The sequence below is a fragment of the Meleagris gallopavo genome, chromosome 20 (genome assembly GCF_000146605.3).
Source record: "Meleagris gallopavo isolate NT-WF06-2002-E0010 breed Aviagen turkey brand Nicholas breeding stock chromosome 20, Turkey_5.1, whole genome shotgun sequence".
NCBI classification, from domain to species: domain Eukaryota; kingdom Metazoa; phylum Chordata; class Aves; order Galliformes; family Phasianidae; genus Meleagris; species Meleagris gallopavo.
Window position 1 is genome coordinate 413,227 of NC_015030.2, and position 10,739 is coordinate 423,965.

The following is a 10,739-nucleotide window of genomic DNA, read 5'->3' on the forward strand; positions in this document are numbered from 1 at the left end:
TGCAGCGTAAGTCGCTCAGCCTTTCGTGCTGGCAGGGCTTTCTCAGAAGCTTTCCTGCCCACCTTTCCACCTGGGTCTGTGCCTGCAGGGATGGGAGCAGACCTGTTATGCTGGTGTCACAGGGCCTTTCCCTGTATCCTCTATATCTGACCATGTGAATGTTCATTCTTCTCTACAGAGGAGATTTCTGACCTCACGGAGCAGATTGCAGAGGGAGGAAAGGCAATTCATGAGCTGGAGAAAGTCAAGAAGCATGTTGAACAGGAGAAGTCTGAACTCCAGGCCTCTCTGGAGGAAGCTGAGGTACATAGTGCTAAAAATGGTTTCCTATTTTCCTATCTTATGGAATGGAAACAGTAATCTGTAGATATTGTGGAAAATATAGACTATTTTCTGAAGGATTGCATATGAGATTGCTTAGAGAGGAAACGACATTTCTATTTACTGTTTCTTTTTGCCTCGTGCAGGCCTCCCTGGAACATGAAGAGGGGAAGATCCTGCGCCTCCAACTGGAGCTTAACCAGATCAAGTCTGAGATTGACAGGAAGATAGCTGAGAAAGATGAGGAAATTGACCAGCTGAAGAGAAACCACCTCAGAATTGTGGAGTCCATGCAGAGCACCTTGGATTCTGAGATCAGAAGCAGGAATGAAGCCCTGCGGCTGAAGAAGAAGATGGAGGGAGACCTGAATGAAATGGAGATCCAACTGAGCCATGCCAACCGCATGGCTGCTGAGGCACAAAAGAACCTGAGAAACACACAAGGAACACTCAAGGTATGAAGCTAAATAAATGCACATAGGCATATTGCTTCCCTCCTGTTATATAGAGTCATCATTACAATTGTAATTCATTAAAAGAGCAGGAAATGTCACTATCCACAGGTCTCCGTTGCTCTGCCACCTTGTAATCTACTTTTCCTGCTTTACAGGATACCCAGATACACTTGGACGATGCTCTCAGGACGCAGGAGGACCTGAAGGAGCAGGTGGCCATGGTAGAGCGCAGAGCAAACCTGCTGCAGGCTGAAGTTGAGGAGCTACGGGCAGCCCTGGAGCAGACGGAGCGCTCGAGGAAAGTGGCTGAGCAGGAGCTTCTGGACGCAACTGAACGTGTGCAACTTCTCCACACCCAGGTCAGATTATTTCCAGGGAATTAATCCCATCAGCATGAGATAGTGTAGAATGAGATATTGCTATGTATTTTACTTATTGCTGTGCATCTCACTGTGTAAACACTTGAAGAGCAATACTGTGACATATCTAATCCAGCTAGCCATCCCTATCTAGTTTGCCACCGTAGCTCTAAAGAAGACTCCTGCATTACAAACTTTAACAAAGATTATTCTAGCTCTCAGTTCTTGATGTGGAGGTATCAGGTCTAACAGTAAAAATCCTAAAATTCCTGTTATGCAGAACACCAGCTTGATCAACACCAAGAAGAAACTGGAAACAGACATTGTGCAAATTCATAGTGAAATGGAAGACACCATCCAGGAAGCCCGCAATGCTGAAGAGAAGGCCAAGAAGGCCATCACGGATGTGAGTCAGGGCTCTTTCACTGCTGATGGCCGATGCATTCCCCCCCCAAAAGTCTCTTCATGGACTCCAAACCTGGCTTTGCTGTTTTGCCTCTCCAGGCAGCCATGATGGCAGAAGAGCTGAAGAAGGAGCAGGACACCAGTGCCCACCTGGAGAGGATGAAGAAGAACCTGGACCAGACGGTGAAGGACCTGCAGCACCGTCTGGATGAGGCGGAGCAGCTGGCCCTGAAGGGAGGCAAGAAGCAAATCCAGAAGCTGGAGGCCAGGGTGCGTAGGACTGGTATTTGTGCAAGCGTGTGCAATCCCAGGTCAGAGATAGCAGGGAAGCTCCAATGATGGGTTTCTCATTGCAGGTGCGGGAGCTGGAAGGGGAGGTTGATGCTGAGCAGAAGCGCAGCGCTGAAGCCGTGAAGGGTGTGCGCAAGTACGAGAGGAGGGTGAAGGAGCTGACCTACCAGGTAAGGCAGGAAGCCTCCTTGAGTTGACACCCCTTACACCCAGCATATCAAAATGGTTGAGTACCATCCCCGTGAGGTATTCTTGTCCTCGTTTGCTGAGAAGCATTTCTCTCTTTCCTGCTTATCAATTTCTTTAGACTGAGGAAGACCGGAAGAATATTCTCAGGCTCCAGGATCTGGTGGATAAGCTGCAGATGAAAGTGAAATCCTACAAGAGACAAGCTGAGGAGGCTGTAAGTATAACTTGAAGAATGAGTGAGAGTAATTTTACTTCAAGGAAGTATGATTGTAGAGATGAGAGTGAAAACCAGAAAAGGGCCTGCAAGAATCTCCCGAGACACAACTTGTCTTGGCTTATTGTTGATTATCATGTCAGGTGGCCTTGCTTTCCTTGGGGCATGCTGCAGGCAGGGATTGACTGAGGGATCTTTTGCAGCCTAGTTTATCCAGGATATCAGACTAAAATTGCCAACATCCATTAACTAAGGGGCTCATGAATCTGTGACAGGGTTTTCATGTGTTTCTGAATCTAACAAATGAAATGTAAATCAGGCAATAGGGAGGAGGAGAATAAGTACAAGAAATAATAAGACCATGTGACAAAATAGCTCCTCAAGAGTGACAAATTTCTGGTGCTGTTTGTTAATGTGCGTTCTCAAATAAGGGAGGATATGAGTCTTTGTGAGTCTTATATTTAAGCCGTGGTAGGCAGGAGACAAGGAGGTCTGTGCTCTCCTCTGGGGAGCCACCACAGCCCCTCAAGGCCTGGGCACAGGAGGACTGAAACCCCTGCCATGGTTCCTCACCACCAACTCCTTGTCCTTGTACAGGAGGAGCTGTCCAATGTCAACCTCTCCAAATTCCGCAAGATCCAGCACGAGCTGGAGGAAGCCGAGGAGCGGGCAGACATTGCAGAGTCACAGGTCAACAAGCTCCGAGCAAAGAGCCGGGAGTTTCATGGCAAGAAGATAGAAGAGGAAGAGTGAAAATGTCATGACAATAAAGTGGCTTAAGGAATTCACAAAATGTGAAAACTCTGTCACTTTCTTCCATAACTTGTATTTTTAACCCCCTCCATACATGGCAAATAAAAGGATTACTTCACAGACACATCATGAGCATTAGTTTTAATCTCTTCCTCTTGTAACTGGTTACTGTGTTTGTTATCATATGCTTTTGGGCCCAACTTTGGCTTATCTCTTTGCGTGTTCTCACCACGGTAGAGCTTTCTGTCTCCTAGCAGCCAATTGCTTACCACTTCTATCTCAATTCACTAGTTGTGAATTAGTGATTCGAACAAGATTAGACATTTCAAAGGCAGGGAAATCACAGCTGTTGCTCTTCAAACCAAAGAGGCTTTATCCACTTCACTTATTTAATTACCGTACACATTTCACATTACAGGGTAACTTATGCAGTAGTGTCCATAATCAAGTCCAACCCTTGATCCCAAGCCCATCTACAGGATGGGTCTCTTCCTTGATGACCTGAAGTATCATGGGCATACCAAGCTAGAAATAATTCATCCTTATATTGCCAGTCCAGATCACCTCAGCCATTTCAATCCTAGCAGCCTGATCCACCTGCTGGCGCTTTGATGTTCTTCAGTGGCACAACTCTTGGGTACATGAGCATCTATGTGACATACCTTTTCAACCATGTTCTTTACCAGGGGCAGCAATATCTTTCCACAGTGCAGTGACCCAGATGGGTTTGCCTCTGTGCTGCCAATTGTTCTGCTTCCATAGCTGTAATTATACCCAGTGGGCATCTGCCACCCCGCAGGAGTCAGTGTAGACATAGAGCACTGCCACTTCTCTCATTCAGCAATGCCTAAAGCCGGTTGGGTGGCTCTCTGCAAACTGGCTTAATTCACATTCTCTTTCAGTACCTTCCACAATTTGTTTTCCTTGAGAATTTCTGTCCGAAGGTCCAGGTCTGGCCACTCTGTCCAGCTGTGGTATAGAGCATGTTTTTTATATCTTTTCCAGCCCAGACTGGCCCAAGGGCTACTACATGAACTATCTCCTATTTAATTTGTTCAAAGACTGTTGTTGTGGTTCTTCTTCTGGATAACTTCATGGAGAGGGTTTACAATCAGACTGTAATCCAGAATATGCATTCTCCAAAAACCCACAAGAACTAAGAAAGCTTGTGTTTCCTTTTTGCTAGTTGATGGAGACCTAATAGTTTATTTACTGATCACACCCATGGGGATGTGATGATGTCCGTCTTGTCATTTTATTCCTAAGGACTGGATTTCCTGTTCAGGTCCTTTGACCTTACTTTGTTTTATTAAAAAACAAACAAACAAACAACAACAACAAAAACAACAACAAAGTAGCTTTTGGAAGGATTTGAATTATTTTTTTCCTTTCTGAAAACTTTCTTTGCTGTGTTGCCTCATTTAATGATGTCATCAACTTAATGCAGGTTCAAGGAGCTTCCCCTGTGTCAGAGCAATCTGCATCAGCCCACTGGAAACTAGAGAAGCCATTTTCCTGGAAGAACACTCTTGTGATGGTTTTTCCCTTGCAATTCACACACATGTGCCTGTAGATTCGAGGTGGGTTTTCCATCCCGCTTCCTCATATCCTTTCCATAGTCATGTGGGTAAAACCATAGGATGGCACATAGTGTGTACCCACTTACTCCTGTCCCTCAAGTGGTTTGTACAGGTGCAGGAGAAAACTTATTCTCATTTTCTTTGGGCCATTTAACCAGTTTGTCTACAGCTGAGACACAGAATGGCTGGAAGGAAGAGGCAATTTCTTCATATTATCAAAGTGGGCTAGCCACTTCAGAAACCGTTGGTCTTTTGTTATCATTCAAGATCATTGCTGTCAGAATGCTGGCATATGGTGGTCACAGAATCACAGAATCACAGAATTACAGGGGTTGGAAGGGATCTCAAGAGATCAAGTCCAACCTCTCTGCTAAAGCAAGTATTCTACAATAGACTGCACAGGCAGATACCCAGACTGGTCTTGAATATCTCCATATAAGGAGATTCACAAACTCTGGGCAGCCAGTTCCAGTCCTCTGTCACTCTTACTATAAAGAAGTCCTTCCTCATGTTTGCATAGAACTTCCTATGTGCAAGTTTTAGGCCATTCCTCCTTGTCCTATCACTACACACTGAGAAGAGCCTGGCATCATCCATTTGTATCCCACATCACTTTTTGGATATTTATAAGCATTAATCAGATCCCCCTCAGTCTTCTTTTCTCCAGGCTGAACAGACCCAGGTTACTCAACCCTTCCTCTTACAGGAAATGTTCCAGGTCCTTACTAATCTTTGTAGCCCTTTACTGGACACCTTCATAGAATCACAGAATCATAGAATGGCCTGGGTTGAAAAGGGCCATGATGATCATCTGGTTTCAACCCCCTGCTATTTGCAAGTTGCCACCCACCAGACCAGGCTGCCCAGAGCCACATCCAGCCTGGCCTTGAATGCCTCCAGGGATGGGGCATCCACAACCTCCTTGGGCAACCTGTTCCAGTGCTTCACCACCCTCTGGGTGAAAAACTTCCTCCTAATATCCAACCTAAACCTCTCCTGTCTCAGTTTAAAACCATTCCCCCTTGTCCTATCACTATCGCCTTCTAGGAGATCCTTGTCGTTTTTGAACTGGGGATCCCGGTCCTGAACATAGTACACTAAATATGACCTCAGCAGGGCAGACCAGAGGAAGAGGATCACCTCCCTCCACCTGCTAGCCGCTCTCTTTTTAATGCACCCCAGGATGTCATTGGCTTTCTCGACCTCAGGGGCACACTGTTGACTGTTGGATCCCCAGGTCCTCCTCCACAGAGCTACTTTCCAGCAGGTCATCCCCTAACCTGTGCTGATGAACAGAGTTTTTCCTCCCCAAGTGCAAGACTTATTTGCTCTTTTTAAATCTCATCAGGTTCTTCCCTGACCAGCTCTCCAGTCTGTCCAGGTCTTGTTGCATGGCAGCACAGACTTCCAGTGTGTCAGCCAGCTTTGTATCATCATCAAACTTTCTAAGGGTGGACTCTATCCCTTCATCCAGGTCACTTGAACAAGAGTGGACACAGCACTGACACTTGGGGAACACTGCTAGTTACAGGCCTCCAACCAGACTCTATGTTGCTAATGACAGCCCTCTGAACTCTATCAATCAGCTGGTTCACAATCCATTTCACCATCCACTCATCTATCCCACCATTTTCTAAGTTTAATAACAATGATGTTGTGGGAGACGGTGTCAAATGCCTTGCTGATGTCAAGGTACACAACATCCATTGCTCTCCTCTACCCAGCCAGTGATGACATATTAGAAAGCTATCAGCTTGGCTGATCACGATTTCCCTTTGCTGAACCCATGGTGAATATTCCCAGTTTTCTCTTCCAATTGCTTGGAGATGGCATCCAGAACAAGTTGTGATGCACTCTCAACACATGCACACTACAAAGACTGTGTGTACTTGATGTTATTTGGATCTTGGAATAACATATTATTGTCCAAGTTACTATCATTTATTATCTCTACCACACTAATTCCCTTAGGTACTGGACACCTTTCTCCATGGTGGTCCATTTTCCTGGGTTAAATATCAATACTTCCTTGAAGCATATCTTTCCTTCATGGCTGATGAGAGTTGCACCAGAGGGTGAAGGTCTATGTCCCTTTTCCTATTATTTTGTCAATGCCAGCTGTCTTAAAAAGAGATCCAGCCATTTGGTTTCATTGCCCACTAAATCCAGACTACTGTCTCCATTATCTCAACACTGGAGCAGCCAGGTGGCAGTGTGCTCACCATAACTATGGCTGAAATCTCTTTCCATATCTCACAGTTTCATCTAACATTAGGGGTCAGATGGTTCTCTTTTAGAAGTTCTGTCTTTCTCCTCCTCCTATTTTTGTGATAGGCCTGCTTCATTTGCTTCATTTTCATTTTCCCTCTTAGTAAGAGTTTCTTTCCTTACTAAACAATCTGATTTTTGTTGCCATTTTTCCCTGTTGCTTATAGGGGCAACTGACACTGGCATTGACTGGTTCTCTGGCTCAGCCTCAGGGCCAATTACAGAGGTTGGTTCAGTCACAGGGCTGGCACCGGGGTTAAGTCAGATCCAGAGCCATTTCCTTTTGAGGGTGCTGAGTAATGCTGAATAGTGTTTAATTGGTTCAAACCAGGCACCAACACAGTGCCGTCACTCTTTGACATTACCAGGATCAGGGCATAACTTTTAAAAACATTCTGTTAGCTGTTTAGGATTCTGCACTTGTTCAGGGGTGAGTTGCAGATCATCAGAAGTGATCATCTGCCCATATCTTCCCACACATCTTACCACCCACTGTCATCTTGCCCCAGGGCAGATTTCTGGGGGGTATTTTTGAATAATTTCTTAACCATAAATTAAACAGTATACACATACAGAAGACATAGCAGTAAGATCGTGCCTATTTGAACTCTCCAGGTATATTCAAAATTTTCAACAACTGCTTTAGCTTGCCTGGAGTAGAGAGTGTACTTGATAAGAATTTCTGCTAAGGTTCTTGTAGTCAGAGAATGGTGGCAATAGTGAATACAACCCATGATTTGTATAATGTGAGAACATGCTATATTCAATCTGGCAAAACCATAAAGAAGCCTAAGTCAGCTCTCAGAGGTAATAAGCAACATGGTCAGAGTTAAGAACAACCCTGAAAGCAAATAAAACAACAGTGAATGAAAAGATCACCATTGTGTCCAGCATCTGTTACGCTACTCTACCACTTATAACAATATTGTTGTAATGTGATCTGGTCAGATCTGTTGTTATCTCAACTCTCTGAGCCCCACAGGGAGTGGGCAGCAGAGTGAGGGAGGTGATTCTGCACTCCCAGTAGAGTGCAGAACAAAACAGTCCAGGCCGCCATTAAATGCAGTTTCCCTTTTAGGGAGAATTTCTAAGAGAGTTGAATGGAAGGAAAAAGGCAAGCTGCACCTCTGCAGCTTGCATTTCCACCTCTATTCAGTGGAAATGTGTAAAACGTCCTAATGGATTTTTTACCACCTACGAAACTAGCCACAGAGATCTGAAATTTGTAAAAGATCTAATCTATCCTGAAGGATGAAGCATATCCATCTGCACAACTCTCAGGTGAGAGGGAACAGAGGCTGCACTACCGGCTGTGCTTGGCTCTCTGCCTTTGTGAAGAGTCTTCTGGAGGGATGGATTGTTAACAGCCTGCTTAGACAGGTCATGCTTTCCATAAGTATCCACGTCTCTTAAAACACTGGCTGGAGGTGGACAAAATCACTGAATATCCTGAGTTAGACGGGGTCCATAAAGCTCTTGAGTCCATCTCCTGCCTCCACACAGCACTGCCCCAAAATCAAATCATAATCTGAGAGTGTTTTCCAAATGCTTATCAAACTCTGCCAGGCTTGATGCTGTGACCATCTCCCTGTGCTGCCTCTCTCTGAGTCACCCTCTCTGTGGAGAACTTTTTAATTACACACCATTCCCACAAGCCATAGTGCTTGTTCCCTAACTGAAAAGATCAGAGCCTCCCCCGCCACTCCCCTCATAAGGAAGCTGTAGGCCACATGTAGATCTCCCTCCATGTATCAAAATGTGAAAGAAAGCTACTGTGACGTGTCAACACAAGAAATATTCTCATCCCAGTAAGATTCAGAGGGTCTACTGCATCATCCGGGGCTGAAACTGTACAAACGAGGCAAGATTTATCAGCAGCTGGAGGCCTAACACCCGCAGTGCCCTGTGGTCCTGCCCACACAGGTGCAGAAGGAGCATGTAGGCAGGTAAGAAGATTGATGGCTTCCTGGGGACCAAATCCACCAGACAGTTGCTGGCAGGACAGAGTAAAGCCCTGCAATTGCAAACACAGTGCCTGCAGCCCCCGTCAGGGGGGGCAAGACCCTGCTGTGGTTGCTGCTGCAGTGCCCACCAGGAAGGGGGAGGGAGCAGCAATACCTGCCCTTCTCCAGAGGCAGAGACAATTCCTGGGTCCTGCTAGGGTTGACCCACTGGGGCCCTGCTCATACAAAGTGTAAATTGAGTGGTGAAAAAGCCACTGAAGACAAGGTGCAGGTCTGGCTCCTGCCTCAGCCCTCTCCGCACAGATTCCTGCCCTGCACAGCTTTCTGGGAAAGGGGCTGAGGGTGGAAGCTGGCACCCCGTTAGATGTGTTCTCAATGTGTAACAGTAATTTGATTTTGTTTCTAACCAGAGACAACCGGTTAATGTGTTCCAAAACCACTCCATGGTACAACCAAACTGTATGACAATAACTGATAACGAAGGCATGCCCAAAGACTATGCCTACAGTTAATGCTGACTGTACTGTGATAGCGTGTGCAGACCTCATGTGAGGCAGGGGCTGGGTGACAGCATCCCCCAGAGATGTTGTCCCTGGCCCAAAAGAGAAGTTCCAGGCTGCAGATCTCTGTGCAGACAAGACTGCAGGCACAGAAGTACACTCTTGCTGCAGTGTTCTTAAAATCCTCTCCTTCATAAGGGCGAAGTCTTCTCTCTAATTCCATGGAGACAAGCTAGCCACAACTGCAAGAGGAGATAACTTTGGAAGGCCAAGAAGCAGAGACAGTGGCATTGTTTGTGTGAGCTGAGCTTCATGCCATGTCTGTGCGGATCACCTCTCCAAGCAGGAGTGAGGACGCACAAATGAGATCTGAGATAAGGTGAGAATTAACAGAGGTTGAGATGTCTGAGATATGGGGTGGAAAACTGTGGCTACATGTGAAAGGAAAGGATATTAAAAAGTGATGAGGACATTTGGGAATACAAATTGATGCCAGCTTCAGGGGCAGAAAAATAAGGAAAACAGATGTTGAGTTTGGGAAAGTATAATAGGTAAGAGTGACAGAAGGTAAGGAACAGGAGACAAAGGTAAGCAATAGTGACAAGAAGATTTGGAGTATTTTTTGTAAGATAGACTTGATAGACTTGAGGCTACTTTTAAATGTGTAAAGTTGGTACAATTATGATTATATGAGCAATTACAACCATAATTATTACATCATTATGCACATGGCAGAACATAAGAAAGATCCTATCTTTGTTTTTCTTTCTAAGCAATGGTTAAGGTCATTGTAAGCATCTTGGGTGAATGAAAATGTCTAAGGATCAAAAAACTAGCAGTTGAGGATTTGGTGTTTCTGAGGAAAGAAAATTCAGTAGACAGTCAGTACAATTTTGGGAAAAGATATATGTTTATGTCAGTTCAAAACTATTTTTGCAGTTACTAAATTAAAAAATATAGTGAATTGGTGTTGCTACAAAACAATTTGTTTTCTGTCTGCTATCTCTGGTGGAATCAGCATTCGTATGGCAAAGGCATAGAGGACACCTCCCCCTATTAACTGCTCAACCTGCAGGTGCCACCAGGTTGCATTTGACAAGTACTGTACTCAGCACCGGTGAGGCCGCACCTCGAGTACTGTGTCCAGTTTTGGGCCCCTCACTGCAAGAAAGACTTTGAGGCCTGGAACGTGTTCAAAGGAAGGGCAACAAAAGCTGGTGAGGGGTCTGGAACACAGGCCATATGAGGAGAGGCTGAAGGAGCTGGGAATGTTCAGCCTGGAGAAGAGGAGGCTCAGGGGAGACCTCATTGCTCTCTATAACTTCCTGAAGGGAGGTTGTAGTGAGCTGGGGTCGGCCTCTTCTCTCGTGTCATTAGTGATAGGACCAGAGGGAATGGTTTCAAGCTACGGCAGGGGAGATTCAAGCTGGACATTAGGAA

At 45.5% G+C, this 10,739-nt stretch overlaps 2 protein-coding genes across 2 annotated transcripts in view; one reads left to right on the forward strand and one right to left on the reverse strand.

The window, feature by feature from the left end:
• Positions 1 to 10,739, reverse strand: part of LOC104913726 (myosin-7-like) — a 448,286-nt gene that overhangs the window by 357,759 nt on the left and 79,788 nt on the right. The window lies entirely within an intron of this gene.
• The window catches only part of LOC100544198 (myosin heavy chain, skeletal muscle, adult), a 32,972-nt gene that overhangs the window by 6,654 nt on the left and 15,579 nt on the right, over positions 1 to 10,739 (forward strand). Inside the window, exons 6-11 of the mRNA XM_031556293.1 lie at positions 1,379 to 1,406; positions 5,040 to 5,045; positions 6,394 to 6,412; positions 7,630 to 7,657; positions 8,572 to 8,583; positions 9,164 to 9,176. Of these exons, the coding sequence (XP_031412153.1) occupies positions 1,379 to 1,406; positions 5,040 to 5,045; positions 6,394 to 6,412; positions 7,630 to 7,657; positions 8,572 to 8,583; positions 9,164 to 9,176 (106 nt within the window). The remainder of the gene's footprint in view (positions 1 to 1,378; positions 1,407 to 5,039; positions 5,046 to 6,393; positions 6,413 to 7,629; positions 7,658 to 8,571; positions 8,584 to 9,163; positions 9,177 to 10,739) is intronic.